Raw genomic sequence first — 19,561 nt, 5'->3', positions numbered from 1 at the left:
TCCGGCATTTTCCGCTTTCCTCATTACCGTTTTAAGTTCTTTTTCCCGTTTAACTTCATTCACCCTAACAAGGGCAGCCCCTGTCTAAATCTCTCGCTTCCATTTCTCCCTTCCGTTAAGACACTCCTTAAAATCTACCAGTTTAACCAAGACTTTGGTCCTTTACCTGAGATCGCTTCATGTGACTCAGTATAAAACTTTGCTGATCAGCAGCTGTGAAGTGCCTTGGAATGTTTTCCTGTGATATAAATTAAAATTGTTATTGAAACGCATACACAAAACCAAGTGAATGAATTCAGCTCAATTTTATTTAGCAAACATACATCAATTTCATTGACATGTTATTGTTTTTTTTTCTCATGCGATTTAATTAATAGTCTGCACATCTAATTTTGCGGAGTCTGTAGCACCCAATATCATGGGGCTACCGTGATTAATAAAATTACATCTCATTTTCCCAGTCATCCCATTTAGAATCCGAATTGACAGAACATTCACAACATTAAAAAATAATGCCAGGAGGATCAAAAAAACAGATTATGGAATTTGAGGCAGCTAGTTTGAATCACAGAATGTTTGCAGACAGAAACGGATTTGTCACTGTCCAGCCGGTGTTTAACTCAACAATGGCCCACACTCATTCCAACCCAACTCTCCTGCTCATTCTGCATTTCCTTTAATATCCCACCTCGTCTAATTCCATCCTCCTACTCACACCCCGTCCCGGCCAGCCTAATCCTACTCATTCTCCGTGCCTCTTAATATCCAACCCAATGCCCCATACCCTTGACTGTCACACCTGTCTAATCCTACTCTCCTGCACATCCCCCATTCCCTTTAATACACGAACCTAGTCTTCCTACTCACTCAGCTAACCGCGCCCCCCACCACCCCCCCGCCCCCGTCCCCCCCTCCCCGAGTGATGTGTTTCATTTGATCCACGTAACACATGACTGAATATCGGAGTGTCTGTCTGCACTTTCGCCTCTGCTCTGCTTGGATGAGTTGTAGCCAAGTATTCAGCCCCACTTCCCCACCCAACGGGAATGTATTTTCTGATCAGACTTCAGCATCCTGGGCTCGAGGACACAGAACCGCTGTGTCCTGGCCTTCTGCAGTCTCGGAGTTGGAAGCGGCGGAGGACCTGTCCAGGGCTTGGTAACCGCGGTTCCTCCAGCGCTTCCTGCCGTAGTAAGCGAGGGCAGGCAGGGCCGCCACGGCCACGGCCACGGAGACGGCGATGGCGGCCGCGGCCCCGCCGGACGGGCCCTGGTGGAGCAGCCCCCGAACGTCCGATTCGCGGGCCGTCCTCCACACTTCGGTGTTGCTGTCCTTGAGCCAGGGCTGCTGGTACTCGGACAGGACGACCACGGTGTTGGTGGAGCCGGCAGTGAGGAGGGGGAGCCGGGAGAAGGGGGGCAGGTTGACGCGGGGCAGGTCCATCCCGCCGAAGGCGCCGGATTTCACGCAGTACAGGACCTGACAGCCGTCGCTGATGGCGGCCCGGTGCTGGCTGTAACCCTTGGGGCACCGCTTGGGGTCCGGTCCGGGGCCGGGCCCGGGCCCGGGCTCGCTCTGCGGCGGGCCGGCCAGCGGGTTGCCGGCCTCGCAGCTGAAGAAGCCGCCGAAGGGGGCGGAGTAGCGGAAGCCCAGCTCCTCGTCGTCGCTCACGCAGACCCTCAGGTCCCGCAGGAGGCCCAGCGGGTAGAAGGCCGGCGGGCAGGTGCGGCTCTGGGTCAGCGGGTTGCCGGCGCCCGCGCTGTAGAGGCCGCCGAAGAGGTAGCCCGAGGAGGGGCCGACCGGGCCGCGGGCCGCGCACCAGGACGCGGTGAAGCGGGCCCGGCGCACGTGGTAGGCGTCGCCGCACACGTCCTTGCAGCAAGTGGCGAAAAGCCAGCACGGGTGGCACTGCTGGTGGCACTCGTACTGGCTGTAGGCTTCCTCCGTGACCCCCGAGTGCAGCTGGGCGGCCGTGTACCCGGGGGGGCAGCCGAAGGACCCGGTCAGCGGGTTCCTCTGCGCCAGGTTCCGGCACAGGGGCTGGGCATCCGCCCCGGAAAGCTCCTGGCACTCCTGGTAAACCCCGCCGAAGGTGAAGTTGGTGCCCACGTCCTCGCAGGAGCCGTCATCCACGTTGGCCCTGAAGCTGAAGTTGGGCGAGCGGCGGTCCAGGCAGCCCGGGTGGGTGTTGACCGTGTAGTAGAGGCTGATGGCGCTCTCGATGGCCCGGCTCAGCTTCTTGGCCGTGGGCGCCGGCAGCTCCGGGAGGCTCTGCGGGCTGACGAAGAAATTCAAGGGCTGGCCCGACCGGTCGATGGCCACCAGCTGGTTGGTGATCTCCTGCTGCCACTTCTGCAGGGTGACCCCGGGGTAGAAGGGGATCCCACCGTTGTTCTCCACCCTGGAGTGGGACCTGTTCCCCAAGTACTGCCTGGTGAACTGGTCCAGGGATTCGGCTTGGCCACCAAGCCCCACGTTGACAACGTGGAAGAAGGTGGCACCGGCCGAGGAGGTGATGGTGGACTTACGGCTCCAGCCGTCGGACACAAAGCTCGATCGCACCTGGTCCTCCTGCACCAGGTTGGCACCGGCGTGGACACCGGTCAACACATGGGTCCCGTAGTTACGGACCAGCAACTCGGTGTAGTAGCGGGCGGCTCTGGTCTGGTTGTTCTCGATGTAGTTGCCTATCTGGATCAGCTGCTCCTTGAAGCCCTGGTCCAGCTGGAAATTGGGTTGGGCTTTGACCTCGTACATGAGGTTTCTCACCTGGATCCTGGTGGTCATGCAACTGTCGCGCACTTGATGGGTTTTGACCCTCTCGCTATCGGCGGAGAACTTGCCGTTCAGACAGGAGAGGAAGGACACCTCGAAGTTGACCGAGGCACTGGTGGAGCTTTTGTAGTGGCGCCAGTTCTCAATCAGCTCGGACACAATCTCGATGCTAGTCTGCTTTAGGGGCACCACATACACCTGATCTGGGATCAGATACAGTCCGTCCTCGGTGGTCTTACACTGCGAGTAACTGGTGTTCATCACTCTCCCCCGGTCCAAATTCCTCAAGTTGTCCCATCCTCCTCCGGGCAGAACTTCCAGTGCAGTCAAGCCTTTCTGGGTCTTCCTACATTCTGCCAGACCATCCTCACTCGCCGCTTGAAATCCCGAGTCCACGGCTCCCACTGCCAGAAAGCACAAGAATGCGTTAACCAGGACCAGGCGCATCCTTGAGGAGCAGTCCTCTCTCTCTCTCTCTCTCAGCTCCTTACCCGGCCAGTTTCTTGGCCACTGAGCTTCTGTTTTTGATTTCTCTTGCTATTTCACAGCAAGTTATTTCCTCATTCTCACTTTCGATGGCATTAGTCTGGAATTCCCTTAGAGGAGGTCCAAAATTTACAAATATCACGTAATTCGGAGGTTAGCTTCCTACTTTAAAGAGGTAGTTTGCTGGCATTCAACCAATTTTTTATATGAATGGAGGATAGATAGAGGCAGGTAATGGCCATGCAGCCCCTCTAAACTGTTACATAGGAGGAAGAGGCCATTCAGCCCCCCCGAGTCTGTTACACAGGAAGAGGAAAAGGCCATTCAGCCCCCGAGACTGTAATAGAAAATGTACGGGGCATTCGGCCCCTCTTTAATTTTACATAGGAAGTACAGACTATTCAATCTCTAGGGCCTGTAATGTAAGAAGAGAAGGAGGCCATTTAGCCTCTCAAGCCTGACAGGAATACACCATCAGTCCCTCGAGCTCACTAGCTAGGAAATGGAAAATGCCATTCAACCCCTCGAGCCAATTACATAGGTAGTGTAGACGATTAAGCTCCTGGAGCCTGTTATATGGAAGAGGAGGAGGCCATTCAGGTCCTTGAGGAGACCATTTAGCATATCAAGCCTGCTACATGGGAACAGAAATATACCATTCAGCCCCTCAAACCTACTACATAGAAAGAGAAGGAGGTCTTTCAGGACTTTGGGCCTGTCCTGCCATTCAATTAGATCACGCCTGAGCTGTACCCCAACTCCATTTATCCGCCTTTGCTCAATATCACTTTATACTCTTACCAATAAAACCTGTCAATCTTAGTGTAGGTTGTAGCTCAGTAGTAGCACTTTCATCAATTAATCAAAAGATTATGATCTCAGATCCTGCTCTAGGCACACTTGAAACTCAAAATCTAGGCTGATACTGTACCGATGGAGGTATTTACAGATAAGGTGTTAAACCAAGGTTGCATCTGCCCCGCCAGTTCCGAAGAAGAGTCATATTGAACTCAAAACTTTAACTCTCCCTCTCTCTCCACAAATAGTCTGATGGGTCTGTCCTGTCGCAGATGCATCTGTCCATTGCAATATTGGTAGGAGTGACCACCAAACAATCCTTGTGGAGACGAAGTCCTGTCTTCACATTGAGGATATTCTCCATTGTGTTTTGTGACACTACCACCATGGTAAATGGGATAGATTTTGAATAGATATAGCAACTAAAAACTGAGCATCCATGAAGCACTGTGGGCCATCAGCAGCAGAACTGTATACAACCACAATCAGTAGCCTTTTGACCAGGCACATCCACCACACTACTATTATCAACAAACCAAGAGATCAACTCTGGCTCATTGCACAGTGCAGGAGGGCATGCCAGGAGCAGCACCAGGCATACCTAAAAATGAGGTGTCAACTTGGTGAAGCTACAACACAGGGCTACTTGCGTGTCAACAGCATAAACAGCAAGTGATAGATGGAACTAAGTGAACCCGCAACCAATGGATCAGACCTAAGCTCTGCAGTCTTGCCATATCCTATCATGAATGGTAGTGGACAATTAAACAACTAACTGGAGGAGGAGGCTCCACAAATATCCCAATTCTCAATGATGAAGGAACCCAGCACATCAGTGCAAAAGACAAGGCTGAAGCATTTGCAAAACTCTTCAGCCAGGACTGCCAAATGGACGATCCATCTCTGCCTCCTTCTGAGGTCTCCCGTATCATAGATGCCTGTCTTCAGCCAATTCGATTCATTCCATGTGATACCAGGAAAAGGCTGAAGGAACTGGATACAGCAAAGGTTATGGGTCCTGACAACATTCCAGCAGACTTGTGCTTCAGAATGAGCTGCACCCTTAACTAAGCTGTTCCAGCACAGCTACAACACTGGGATCTACCTGGCAATGTGGAAAAGGTCCCAGGTATGTCCTGTTCGCAAAAAGGACAATTCCGAGTTGGTCAATTACAGCCCCATCAGTCTACTGTCAATCATCAGCAAAGTGATGGAAGGGGTCATCAATAGTGCTATCAAGCGGCACTTACTCAGGAACAACCTGATTACTAACGCTCAGTTTGGGTTCCACCAGGCCACTCAGCTCCTGTCCTCATTGCAGCCTTAGTTTAAACATGGACAAATGCTGAACTCGAGGTGAGGTGAGAGTGATTGCCCTTGACATCAAGGCAGCATTTGACTAAGTGTGGCATTAAGGAGCCCTAGCAAAACTGTTGTCAGTGGGAATCAGAGTAAAATTCTCCACTGGTCAGTCATACCTAGCACAAAGGCAGATGGTTGTGGTTGTTGGAGGTCAATCCTCTCAGTTCCAGGACGTCACTGCAGGAATTCCTCAGGGTGGTGTCATAGGCACCCCATCAGCCACCTGTAACATCCACTTCCTCCACCACTGACGCACAGTGGCAGCAGTGTGTACCATCTACAAAATGCATTGTAACAAGTCACCAAAACTCTTTTGATAGCATCTTCCAAACCCATGAATTTTACCACCTAGAAGGACAAGGGCATCAAATGCATGGGGACACCACCATCTGCAAGTTCCCCTCCAAGCCACACAGCATCCTGACTTGGAAGTACATTGCTGTTCCTTCACTGTCGCTGGGTCAAAATCCTGGAACTCCCTTCCTAACAGCACTGTGGGTGCACCTACATCACATAGGCTGCAGCAGTTCAAGAAGGCAGCTCAGCACCACCTTCTCAAGGGCAATTAGGGATGGAAAATAAAATTACTGGCCTAGCCAGTGCCACCCAAAGAATAAAAAAAAACGCCCACCAACTTGCTGAGTTTTCCTAGCATTTTCTGTTTTTATTTTCCATCTGCCCTCTCAGGCAGGCAGAAAAGATCCTATGCCATTGTTTCAAAGAAAAGCAGGGGAGTTCTCCTGGGTGTCCTAACAAAATTTACCCTTTAACCAATATCACTAAAACAGACTATCTGATCATTATCATGTTGCTGTGTTCGTTGCCGTATTTCCTACATAACAATTGTGACTACATCGCAGAAAATACTTAAGAAGTAGGAGCAATAGTAGACCATTTGGTTCCTTGAGCCAACTGCGCCATTTCATAAGATCATGGCCAAATCTCAATCTAAATTTCACTTTTCCTCCTGATCCCCATATCCCACATGGATTCCCTTCATGTCCAAAAATCTATCCACCTCAGCCTTGAATAAACTTTATGACTGAGTCATCTGCACTCCTCTGGGGTAGAGAATTTAATTGATTCACACCCACCTCTGAAGAAATTCTTCCTCAACTCAGTCCAAAATGGCCAACTTCTTATCCTTAGACTGTTGTCCCTAGTTTTAGACTCCACAGTGAGGGAAAACAGCCTCTCAGCATCTACCCCGTTCAAGCCCTCTTAGAATCTTAAATGTTTCAATTAGATCATCTCTCAGAGATTATTTTGTTTTCTTCTTTCATGGGATGTGTGTCACTGGTGAGGCCAGCATTTGTTGCCCATCCCTAATTGCCCTTGAACTGTGAAGCTTACTAGGCCATTTTAAAGGGAAGGTAAGAGTCAACCACATTGCCATAGGTCTGGAGTCACAAGTAGGTCAGACCAGGTAAGGATGGAAGATTTCCTTCCCTAAAGGGCATTCGTGAACTAGATAGATGCTGGAATTTGAACCCATTTCCCCCCAGAGCATTAGCCTGGGCGTCTGGATTACTAGTCCAGTGGCCTTACCACTATGCTACCACCTCATCCCATCCTAGTACAGATCCATCCTACTCAATTCTCTTCAAAGGACAACCTTCCCATCCCAGAAAATAATCTAGTGAACTTTTGTTGCATCCCCTCTAAGGCAAGTATACTCTTCGTTAGATACGGTGACCAAATCCGTGCACAGTCCTCCAGGTGTGATCTTATTAAAGCTCTGTATAATTTCAGCAAGATTTCAGTACTCCTGTACTCTAACACACCTTAAAATAAAGGTCAACACACCATTTGTCTTCCTAATTGGTTGCTGCACCTGCATGTTAACTTAGTGTTTTTTGCATAAGGATACCTAAATTCTACTGAAAACCAACATTTAATAGTTTCTCATCAGTTAAAAGAATATCAGTTTTTCTCTTCTCTTTACCAAAGTAAATAACCTCACGTTTCCCTGTATTATATATCTGCCACCTTTCTGCCCACTTGTTTAACCAATCTATATCTCTTTGTAGATTTTTGTGACCTCCATACGGCTTGCTTTCCACTCAGTGTTATACCATCAATTCCATGAACCCTTATCTTGTGCAGCAACATATTGAATATGCCTTTTGAAAATCCAAATATACTACATCCACTGGTTCCCTTTTATATACCCTGCTAGTTACACCTTCAAAAAATAATCATAGCTTTCTCGACCAGAATTTCATAAAGCTATGTTGACTCTGCCTAATCAGGTTAAGATTTTCAAATTACCCTGTTACCATTTATTTAATAATGGATTCAAGCATTTTCCTGACAACTGATGCCAGGCTAACTTACTTGTTTTCTCTCTCCATCTTTTTTAAAATAGTGGTGTTACATTTATTTCCTTCCAATCCACTGGGATCATCCCAGAATCTAGACAATTTTGGAAGGTCAGAACCTTTACATCCATTATCTTTGCAGCCACCTCTTTTACAACCCTAGGACTTAGACCATCAGGTCCAGAGAATTTGTTGGCTTTGAATACCATTAAGGTCTCCAGTACTACTTCTTTACTAATATTAATTCATTGACTGTAACTTGCCTTCAGATGTACTGGTTGTGAAGAATACCTTATAAATACAAGCCTATCTTTTCTCAGTCTTGAAGATTTTCAGGCAACCCCAGCATCCACACCCTTTAGGGGGACAAATTCAGGAGTTGTCTCATGACCAGATACACATAAGGTGATTGTTAATCTAGGCAACAAAATCTGTTCATTTTTAATCAAACAGGTCACGAAATTCTTATACAGACACAGAGGTCTGGAATGTGTGATAAAAAAGTACTTATTTGCCCTTTGACCAGCTGAATTGACTTTCTGTCCCAGTCTTATTAGGGCATTATGCTCTGCATTCTCAACAACTCTTTCTGTCAATTCTCTGTTGAACTAGTTCAGAACCAGTTTAATTCTACCAAAAATGGAGGAGAGTTGTGCATCGTATATATGCAAGTCAGAGATGAGATCTGTGTGTGCCATGTGTCGTCCATGGTTTAGTGGCAGCCTTTAAGCCTTTGTATTAGAAGACTGTGAGTTTAAGTCCCTCCCTGGAGATTAAATCTCATAATCCAGGCTGACATACCATTGCAGTACAGAAGAATTACTGCAGTTTTGGAATGAAATGTTAAACCAAAACTCCATGTGCATTCAGAGTTTGGTGTGAAAGATCCCAATACACTATTGGAAGATGGTTTGGGGAGTTCTGCCCAGTGTGCTGAACCAATATTTATCCCTTAACCAACAACACTAAACCAGATCCTCTGATTATTGTCGCATTGCTGTTTGTAGTACGTTGCTGTGTGAATAATGGCTGCCATACTTCCTACATCACAACAGTGACTATAATTCAGAAGTAACTCATTAGCTGTAAAGTACTTTTGGAATCTGAAGTCACAAAAGGTGCTAGAGAAACGGGAGTTCTTTTTTCATGTTGGGAGTTTAATTTGTTTTGGGCTGGAGCTAAAACAGGCAATAGCTTGTTTTACACCATGCCCCCCGCCCCGCCATTTTGCTCTCTGTTGGCTTCAATGGAGTTTAAAATTAGGCAGGAAAGGTGGAGGAGTATGAGCTTGGTGTCTGACCCAATCCTGTCAGTTTGTCATCTGGAGACGGGGAGGGGAGTGGTGGTGGGGCGATGAGTTAGGCAGGGTCATGGGGAGTTGGACTAAAATTAGCTTAGTTGAATTTTAAAAGAGCTTGAAATCTCATCCTGAACATAAACCTTTGCTACATTAAAGAAAGGTATTTGCCTTGTCAGCCGAAATTAGTTTTAATTTCAAAACCAACACTGAGGAAGTGAAATTGTGTTCAGCATGATATAAGAATCAGTTCCTAGTTATGAAGCTCACCAACAACTACAATAACATGCAATGAAAGGAAGACAGAGAGGTTGGGATTTAGACAGGTTTAGGGAGGAAATTCACAAGCCTAAGGTCAAGGTTGCTGAAGACATGGCCTCCAATGGTGGAGCGAGAAAAATAGAGTCACGCAAGAGGCCAGAATTGGAGAAATGCAGAGATCTTGGAGGATTGTAGAACTAGGGGAGGTTTAACAGGGAGGGGTTTGAAAGCAAGGGTCAAAATTCTAAAATTGCGGTGTTGCTGGCCTGAGAGCCAATGTAGGTCAATGTGCACAGAAGTGACGATTAAAGAAGGTTTGGCATGAGTTAGGATATGGGCAGGAGAGTTTTGGATTAGCTGGGGTGACGAGATTTCCAAAAGTCAAAACCAGGACACATTGAAAAGCGCTGGGCTCCATGACGATGCACATGTTGGGCGACCAATGGCAGGAGTCTGGGGCAGGGGTGGTTGAAGGTAGGAGGTCATGTGATGACATCTCCCAGAATATGGCCAGCCAGAGTTGGCAACCCTATTAATACACCCAATTATTGAAGACAGCGGTTACTGTGCAATGCACAATGGGTTCTAACAATATATGTTTTCAGCCAGAAGCTGGATTTTAAACTAGCAAACATACCTCAAGTGTGGGGAATTTTACTTGCACCAAAGCTGCAAGCAGGGAAGCTCGTGATCTTTCAATGAACTTGCCTGCCACCTTCATCAGCACAGATTGCTGGTTTGCTGATGGGTACCTTACAAGGGTATTGCAGCATCAGGCTCGCAAGTTCTGTCGAAGGGTCATGAGGACTCGAAACGTTAACTCTTTTCTTCTCCGCCGATGCTGCCAGACCTGCTGAGTTTTTCCAGGTAATTCTGTTTTTGTTTTGGATTTTCAGCATCCGCAGTTTTTTTTGTTTTTATCGCTTTAGGGATCCTACTCTATCCCCCAAATACCCCTCACACCGGCCAAATAATCTTGTCAACACCCATAATCACATGTTCATGTGTAAAGTGTATGGATGGGAAGGAATGGGCTGAACCAGTGGAACTGTGCACCAGCAGAAGAATAGACTGGCACAGTCAGAAGAAAACGGGAGAGGGATTACTGTAATCGGTTCGTGCATTCCTTCCAGGAAGGAAGCGGGTGTGAGATTAAATGTGCCATGTGGGGAGGGGGTAATAACCTCAGTATTGAGTTGTTTGCATTTAAAACGTAACAGGGAGAATCCAGTACAGCCATGTATGCACATTTGGAGTTATCTTTGCTAGTCTGCTGTGGCGTGTAAACTGACATCAAGTCAAAAATAAAACGTTGCTGATTTCCCAGAATAAAACACAATTCCTTTACATTGAGTGTTTTGACTCATTATGACCAGGAAATAACAACTAGTGCTCCAGCAACTGACACCTGTCAATATGACGTGAGTGGGACTTGCACCCAACTCCTTAAATTTTCCTAAACTATTCCAGCTATCCCGTTTTGTTTCAGTAAATCATTTCTAATACAATTTCCTGGTTGCAATGAGTTAGAGCCCTCAATGAGAAATAAAAATGTTTTATCCCAGGAAATCAGCAGGACTTTATTCATTTATTTATTTCATTTTTGCCGTGGTGTCAGTTCCATGCCGCAGGAAGATTACCTCTTCAAGTGCGGCTTGTGGTCGGCAGATACCACCGTCAATCCTCCGTCGACACCCAGAAGCTGATTCCCTCCCGGTTTTGGATGCGGGTGAGAAGGATTTCCGCGCGTGTGGGAATGTCCTGGCGCAGCCGTTTAATGGCAAGCGGATGGGTGGCATTCCAGTTCCCAGTGTAGCGCAAGAGGGGTTTTTGGATTTGCCAACAGTAAATGGAATGAGAGGGGCTGGGGTAAAGGGCATTCAGGAGTGGAAGTGAAGAGACACTTAAGCTGTGCGAAAGGATAGGTGAAGTGTTGACAGAAATCTCTAATACAGTTCATACAAGGGAAAAGCTGAAAACCAAGACATTTGAAAAATTTTGAGAGAACTGTTGGGACATCAGGACGTTTGATGAAAAACCAGAAAGATGAGCTCAAGTTTACAGAGGTTGCAAGGTGGGAGACTGGCCAGGACAGAACTGGAAAAGTCAAGTCTAATGATGACAAAAACACGGATGAGGGTTTTGGCAGAAAATCTGTTGAGGCAGAGGCGGAAATAAGCAATGTTATTGAAGTGAAAGTATGGGGGTGATGGAGAACCAGAGTTATGGGGAGGGGGGAATGGACTTCGAGATGGAATAGCAAAGGTAAGAAGTATTGAGACTGGGCTCCATGCTCTTGAAAGTGAAACCTTGAGGGCTGCCTTGGCTCAGTGGGAGCACTCTCATCTCGGAGTCAGAGGGCGGAATTTTCTGGCTGACTTGCGGGTGGCAGACCCCGACGTCAGCGCGCAGCATTGCGATATTTCAGTCGGCGAGCGCACACAGCAGCGGGACCCTCGCCCGCCATTAATTTAAGGCCTCGTTAAAGCCCTTAACTTGCCAGTTGTCCAGGATTTTGAGGGGTCCGTGCGAACTTCGGGTCGACACACGGGCCCAACGGGTAGGCGGATAGGAGATTTTTTAATAAAAGTCATGCACTGGCGGGATATGTGGACTCAGAGGGGTTGTTCATGTTTTTCACCAAGTGTTAATGCAGAAAGTGTTTTAAAGTTGCCTGTTGGATTGTTAGCAGTTCACATCGATTTCCAAGAGCATTTTGTGTACTTTGAAACCAGTCTGTAGACAGTAATCTTTCTCAGGCCTGCAGCTTTCAAAGAACAAAGAAAAGTACAGCACAGGAACAGGCCCTTCGGCCCTCCAAGCCTGCACCGATCATATTGCCCATCAACTAAAACATTTTGCGCTTTCAGGGTCCGTATCCCTCTATTCCCATCCTATTCATGTATTTGTCAAGCTGCCTCTTAAACACCACTATCGTACCTGCTTCCACCACCTCCTCTGGCAGCAAATTCCAGACACTCACTACCCTCTGCGTAAAAAACTTGCCCCGCACATCTCTAAAGTTTTCTCCTCTCACCTTAAATCCATGTCTCCTAGTAATTGACTCTTCCACCCTGGGAAAAAGCTTCTGACTATCTACTCTGTCTATGCCACTCATAATTTTGTAAACTTCTATCAAGTCGCCCCTCAATCTCTGTCGCTCTAGTGAGAACAGTCCGAGTTTCTCCAACCTCTCCTCATAGCTAATAGCCTCCAGACCAGGCAGCATCCTGGTAAACCTCCTCTGCACCCTCTCCAACGCCACCATATCCTTCTGGTAATGTGGTGACCAGAATTGCACGCAATATTCCAAGTGTGGCCTAACCAAGGTTCTATACAGCTGCAGCATGACTTGCCAGCTTTTATACTCAATACCCCTGCCAATGAAGGCAAGCATGCCATATGCCTTCCTGACTACCTTATCCACCTGCATTGCCACTTTCAGTGACCTCTGGACCTGTACACCCAGATCCCTCTGCCCGTCGATGCACTTAAGGGTTCTGCCATTTACTGTATAATTCCTGCCTGTATTAGACCTTCCAAAATGCATTACCTTGCATTTGTCCGGATTAAACTCCATCTGCCATTTCTCCGTCCAAGTCTCCAACTAATCTATATCCCGTTGTATCCTTTGACAATCCTTTTCATTATCTGCAACTCCTCCAACCTTAGTGTTGTCTGCAAACTTACTAATTAGCCCAGTTACATTTTTCTCCAAATCATTTATATATACTACAAACAGCAAAGGTCCCAGCACTGATTCCTGCAGAACTCCACTAGTCACAGTTCTCCATTCAGAAAAGCATCCTTCCACTGCTATCCTCTGTCTTCTATGACCAAGCCAATTCTATATCCATCTTGCCAGCTCACCTCTGATCCCATGTGACTTTACCTTCTGTACCATGAGGGACCTTGTCAAAGGCCTTACTGAAATCTATGTATATAACATCCACTGCCCTTCCAACATCGATCATCTTTGTCACTTCCGCGAAAAACTCGATCAAGTTAGTGAGACATGACCTCCCTGTCACAAATCCATGCTGCCTCTCACTAATACGCCCATTTGCTTCCAAATGTTAGTAAACCCTGTCACAAAGAATCTTCTCCAATAATTTCCCTACCGCTGACGTAAGGCTCACCAGCCTGTAATTTCCTGGATTATTCCTGCTACCCTTCTTAAACAATGGAACAACATTGGCCATTCTCCAGTCCTCTGGGACCTCACCTGTAGCCAGTGAGGATACAAAGATTTCTGTCAAGGCCCCAGCAATTTCCTCCCTTGCCTCCCTCAGTACTCTGGCGTAGATCCCATCTGGCCCTGGGGACTTAGCCAGCTTAATATTCTTCAAGACGCCTAACACCTCTTTTTTGATCTCAACATGATCCAGGCTATCTACACACTCTTCCCTAGACAAATTGACCGCTAAGTCCTTCTCTTTGGTGAATACTGATAAGAAGTATTCATTTAGTATCTCTCCAATTTCTTCTGGCTCCACACACAGATTCCCACCTCTCTCCCTGAGTGGGCCTATCCATTCCCTGGTGACCCTCTTGCTTTTTACATATGTATGAAAGGCCTTGGGATTTTCCTTAATACTGGTTGCCAGTGACTTTTCATGATCCCTTTTAGCCCTCTTGACTCCTTGCTTAAGTTTCTTCCTACTTTCTTTATATTCTCCATGGGCTTCATCTGTTCCCAGCCTTCTAGCCCTTATACATGTTTCCCTTTTCTTTTTGACTAATCTCACAATATCCTTCATTATCCAAGGTTCCTGAAACCTGCCATGCTTATCCTTCATCCTAGCAGGAACATGCCAGTCCTGAATTCTTATCAACTGATGTTTGAAAGCCCCCTACATGTCAGTTGTTGATTTGCCCTCAAGCATCCACCTCCAGTATAGATTCCTCAGTTCCTGCCTATTATTGTTATAATTAGCCTTCCCCCAATTAAGCACCTTAACCTGAGGACTCATGTTATCCTTATCCACCAGTACCTTGAAACTTACTGAATTATGGTCACTTTTCCCAAAATGCTCCCCTACTGAAACTTCGACCACCTGGCCGGGTTCATTCCCTAATACCAGGTCCAGTATTGCCCCTTCCCTAGTTGGACTATCTACATATCGTCTCAGGAAGCCCTCCTGGATGCACCGTACAAAATCTGCATCATCCAAACCCCTAGCACTAAGTGATTCCCAGTCAATATAGGGAACGTTAAAATCACCCACCACAACAACCCTACTGCTTTTACATCTTTCCAAAATCTGCCTACATAACTGTTCCTCAATCTTCCGACAGCAATTGGGAGGCCTATAGTAAACCACCAACATTGTGACTGCACCCTTCCTATTCCGGAGCTCTACCCCTATTGCCTTCTCCAACGCCTCAACAAAAAACTTTTTCTCTTTCTCTCAAGTGCTAAGAAACACAAGCTCCAACAACTCATCCATCTAGGACCCTCCACCCCTGCCTGTCCCCACCCCATCTTCCAATCCCAGCCCCAGCCGTGTATTCACCATACCCCCTGACCTTCCCCTGTCCGACGCTGAACGTTCAGTGCTCAGTAAAGGACTTAGTTTCATACCCTTACACCCTCATCTCAATGAATTTTGGGCTCGGCACGATGCTGAACTCTTCTTCCGCCACCTTCGTCTCCGGGCTCACTTCTTTGGGCAGGAGTCCTCTCCCCGTTCAACGGATCCTTTTACCCATCTCCAATATTCTCCATCCACCTGGACCCCTCCCTCTGGATTCTTACCTTCTCTTGATCTTTGCATTGAGAACTGTTGGCGTGCCATTGGTCGACTCAGTTTCTCTGCTCCTCTCACCTATTCTAACCTATCTCTCTCTGAACTTACTGCACTCCATTCTCTCAGGTCCAACCCTAACATTGTCATCAAACCCGTTGACAAGGGTGGTGCTGTTGTTGTCTGGCGCACTGACCTCTACCTCGTAAAGGCTGAGTGTCAACTCACAGACACTTCCTCCCACCACTCCCTGGACCATGACCCCACCACTGAACATCAAGCCATTGTTTCCAGGACTGTCACTGACCTCATCTCCTCTGGAGATCTTCCTTCCACAGCTTCCAACCTGATAGTTTCCCAACCTCGGACGGCCCGCTTCTACCTCCTACCCAAAATCCACAAACAGGACTGTCTCGGCAGACTGATCGTGTCAGCCTGTTCCAGCCCCATGGACCTCATTTCTTGCTGTCTTGACTCCCTTCTCTCTCCCCTTGTCCAGTCCCTTCCCACCTACATCTGTGATTCCTATGACACCTTACATCACATCAACAATTTCCAGTTCCCTGGCCCCAACCGCCAGCTCTTCACCATGGACTTCCAATCCCTCTACACCTTCATCCCCCACCGGGATGGTCTGAGAGCCCTTAGCTTCTTCCTCGAACAGAGGCCCGAACAATCCCCATCCACCACTCCTCTCCTCCGTCTGGCTGAACTTGTTCTCACACTGAACAATTTCTCCTTTAACTCCTCTCACTTCCTCCAAATAAAAGGTGTGGCTATGGGTACCCGCATGGGCCCCAGCTATGCCTGTCTCTTTATGGGGTATGTGGAACATTCCTTGTTCCAGTCCTACTCCGGCCCCCTCCCACAACTGTTTCTCCAGTACATCGATGATTACTTCGGTGCTGCTTCGTGCTCTCGTCGGGACTTGAAAAACTTATTAATTTTGCTTCCAATCGCCACACCTCCATCATTTTCACGTGGTCCATCTCTGACACTTCCCTTCCCTTCCTTGACCTCTCTGTCTCAATTTCTGGTGATAGACTGTCCACCAATATCCATTACAAACCCACCGATTCCCACAGCTACCTCGACTACAGCTCCTCACACTCCGCTTCCTGTAAGGACTCCATCCCTTTCTCTCAGTTCCTTTGCCTCTGTCGCATCTGTTCTGATGATGCTACATTCAAAAACAGTTCCTCTGACATGTCCTCCTTCTTCCTTAACTGAGGTTTTCCATCCACGGTAGTTGACAGGGCCCTCAACCGTGTCCAGCCCATTTCCCGCACATCCGCCCTCACGCCTTCTCCTCCCTCCCAGAAACATGATAGGGTCCCCCTTGTCCTCACTTATCACCCCACCAGCCTCCGCATTCAAAGGATCATCCTCCGCCATTTCCGCCAACTCCAGCATGATGCCACCACCAAACACATCTCACCTTCACCCTCCCCCGGCGGCATTCTGTAGGGATTGTTCCCTCTGTGACACCCTGATCCACTCCTCCATCACCCCCAACTCCTCAACCCCCACCTACAGCACCTCCCCATGCAAACGCAAAATATGCAACACCTGCCCCTTCACTTCCTCTCTCCTCACCGTCCAAGGGCCCAAACACTCCTTTCAAGTGAAGCAGCATTTCACTTGCATCTCCCCCAACTTAGTCTAGCGCATTTGTTGCTCCCAATGCAGTTTCCTCTACATTGGAGAGACCAAACGCAGACTAGGTGACCGCTTTGCAGAACACTTGCGGTCTGTCCGCAAGCATGACCCAGACCTCCCTGTCACTTGCCATTTTAACACTCCACCCTGCTCTCTTGCCCACATGTCTGTCCTTGGCTTGCTGCACTGTTCCAGTGAAGCTCAACGCAAACTGGAGGAACAGCACCTCATCTTCTGACTAGGCACTTTACAGCCTTCCGGACTGAATATTGAATTCAACAACTTTAGATCTTGAACTCCCTCCTCCATCCCCACCCCTTTTCCGTTTCTTCTCCCTCCCTCTTGTTTTTTCCAATAATTTATATAGATTTTTCTTTTCCCACCTATTTCCATTATTTTTAAATGTATTCCACCCATGGTTTATTTCACCCCAACCCACTAGGGCTACCTTGCTTGTCCTGCTCTCCACTCTTAGCATATTCTTTTCGATAATATCACCACCTTCAACACCTCTTTGTTCTTTTGTCTGTGACATCTTTTGGTTATCTGCTCCTCTCACTGCTTGCTTGTCCCAACAACCCCCCACCCCCACTTCTTCCCCCCTCCCCCCCAAACCAGCTTATATTCCACCCCTTACCTATTTCTACTTAGTTCTGTTGAAGGGTTATGAGGACTCTAAACGTCAACTTTGCTCTTCTTCGCCGATGCTGCCAGACCTGCTGAGTTTTTCCAGGTATTTTTGTTTTTGTTTCCAACAAGAGAGTGCCTAACCATCTCCCCTTGGCATCCAATGGCATCACCATCTCTGAGTTTCCGACCATAATCTTCCAGTGGGTCTATTGGCCAGAAATTTAACTGGATAAGCCGCATAAATATTATGGCTCTTTTTTAAATTCTTTCATGGGATGAGAGTATCACTGGCAAGGCCAGCATTTGTTACCCATCCCTAATTGCCCTTGAACTGAATGGTTGCAAGACCATTTCAGAGTGTAGTTAAGAGTCAACCACATTGCTGTGGGTCTGGAGTCACATGTAGGCCAGAACAGGTAAGGGTGGCAGATTTCCTTCCCTAAAGGACATTGGTGGACCAGAAAAGTTTTTACGACAATCATTGATAGTGTCATTGTGATCATTACTGAGACTAGTTTCTTTTTTATTATTCCAGATTTATTAACTGAATTCAAATTCCACCAGCTGCATGGCAGCATTTGAACACATGTCCCCAGAGTCTGAGTCCATAAGACCATAAAACATAGGAGCAGAAATTAGGCCATTCGGCCCATCGAGTCTGCACTGCCATTCAATCATGGCTGATAAGTTTCTCAAACCCATTCTCTCGTCTTCTCCCCGTAACCTTTGATCCCCTTACCAATCAAGAATCTATCTATCTCGGTCTTAAATACACTCAGTGACCTGGCCTCCACAGCGTTCTGTGGCAATGAATTCCATAGATTCACCACTCTCTGGCTGAAGAACTTTCTCCTCATCTCTGTTCTAAAAGGTCTTCCCTTTACTCGGAGGCTGTGCCCTCGGGTCCTAGTCTCTCCTACTAATGGAAGCATCTTCCCCACATCCACTCTCTCCAGGTCTCTCAGTATTCTATAAATTTCAATCGGATCCCTTGTCATCCTTCTGAACTCCATCGAGTATAGGCCCAGAGTCCTCAAACGTTCTTTATATGTTAAGCCTTTCATTCCTGGGATTGTTCTTGTGAACCTCCTCTGGACCCTCTCCAGGGCCAGCACATCCTTCCTGAGATATGGGGCCCAAAATTGCTCACAATATTCTAAATGTGGTGTGACCAGAGCCTTATAAAGCCTCAGCAGCACATCCCTGCTTTTATACTCTAGTCCTCTCGAAATAAATGCCAACATTGCATTTGCCTTCCTAACTACCGACTCAACCGGCAGGTTAACCTTAAGAGAATCCTGGACTAGGACTCCCAAGTCCATTTGCACTCCAGATTTCTGAATTCTCTCCCCATTTAGAAAATAGTCCATGTCTCTATTCTTCCTACCAAAGTGCATGACCTTACACTTGTCCACATTGTATTCCATCTGCCACTTCTTTGCCCATTCTCCTAACCTGTCCAAATCCTTCTGCATTCTCCCCACCTCCTCAATACTACCTGTCCCTCCACCTATCTTTGTATCACCTGCAAACTTAGCCAGGATGCTTTCAGTTCCTTCATCTAGATCATTAATGTATAAAGTGTAAAGTTATGGTCCCAACACTGACCCCTGCGGAACTCCACTAATCACCAGCTGCCATCCTGAGAAGGACCCCCTTATCCCCACTCTCTGACTCTTGCCAGACAGCCAATCTTCTCTCCATGCTAGTACCTTGCCTCTAACACCATGGGCTCTTATCTTACTGAGCAGCCTCCTGTGCGGCACCTTGTCAAAGGCCTTCTGGAAGTCCAAGTAGATAACATCCATTGGCTCTCCTTTGCCTAACCTACTCATTACCTCCTCAAAGAATTCTAACAGATTTGTCAGATATGACTTCCCCTTGATGAAACCATGCTGACTTTGCCCTATTTTACCATGTATATTCTGAAATCTCATCCTTAATAATAGACTCTAAAATCTTACCAATGACCAAGGTCAGGCTAATCGGCTTGTAATTTTCCGTCTTTTGCCTCACTGCCTTCTTAAACAGGGAGGTTACATTAGCGATTTTCCATTCGTCTGGAACCCTCCCTGACTCCAGTGATTCCTGAAAGATCACCACTATCTCTTCAGCTATCTCCTTCAGAACTCTGGGGTGTAATCCATCTGGTCCAGGTGATTTATCCACCTTCAGACCTTTCAGTTTTCCTAGCACCTTCTCCTTGGTAATGGCCACCATACTCA

General features: G+C 47.4%; 1 protein-coding gene across 1 annotated transcript; it reads right to left on the bottom strand.

Annotated features, from left to right (window-relative positions):
* Positions 1–911: 911 nt before the first annotated feature.
* Positions 912–3,312, bottom strand: LOC121284502 (macrophage-expressed gene 1 protein-like). The gene has a single exon (XM_041200037.1). It carries the CDS (start codon positions 3,220–3,222, stop codon positions 1,060–1,062), a length of 2,163 nt encoding a protein of 720 aa, XP_041055971.1. The 5' UTR covers positions 3,223–3,312; the 3' UTR covers positions 912–1,059.
* Positions 3,313–19,561: the final 16,249 nt, after the last annotated feature.

This window comes from Carcharodon carcharias, chromosome 11 (assembly GCF_017639515.1).
Source record: "Carcharodon carcharias isolate sCarCar2 chromosome 11, sCarCar2.pri, whole genome shotgun sequence".
NCBI classification, from domain to species: Eukaryota; Metazoa; Chordata; class Chondrichthyes; order Lamniformes; family Lamnidae; genus Carcharodon; species Carcharodon carcharias.
This window is presented reverse-complemented; position numbering and strand designations above follow the sequence as displayed.

Excerpts from the sequence above, each read along its gene's own strand:
- LOC121284502 (XM_041200037.1), bottom strand. The coding sequence starts at position 3,222 with ATGCGCCTGGTCCTGGTTAACGCATTCTTGTGCTTTCTGGCAGTGGGA.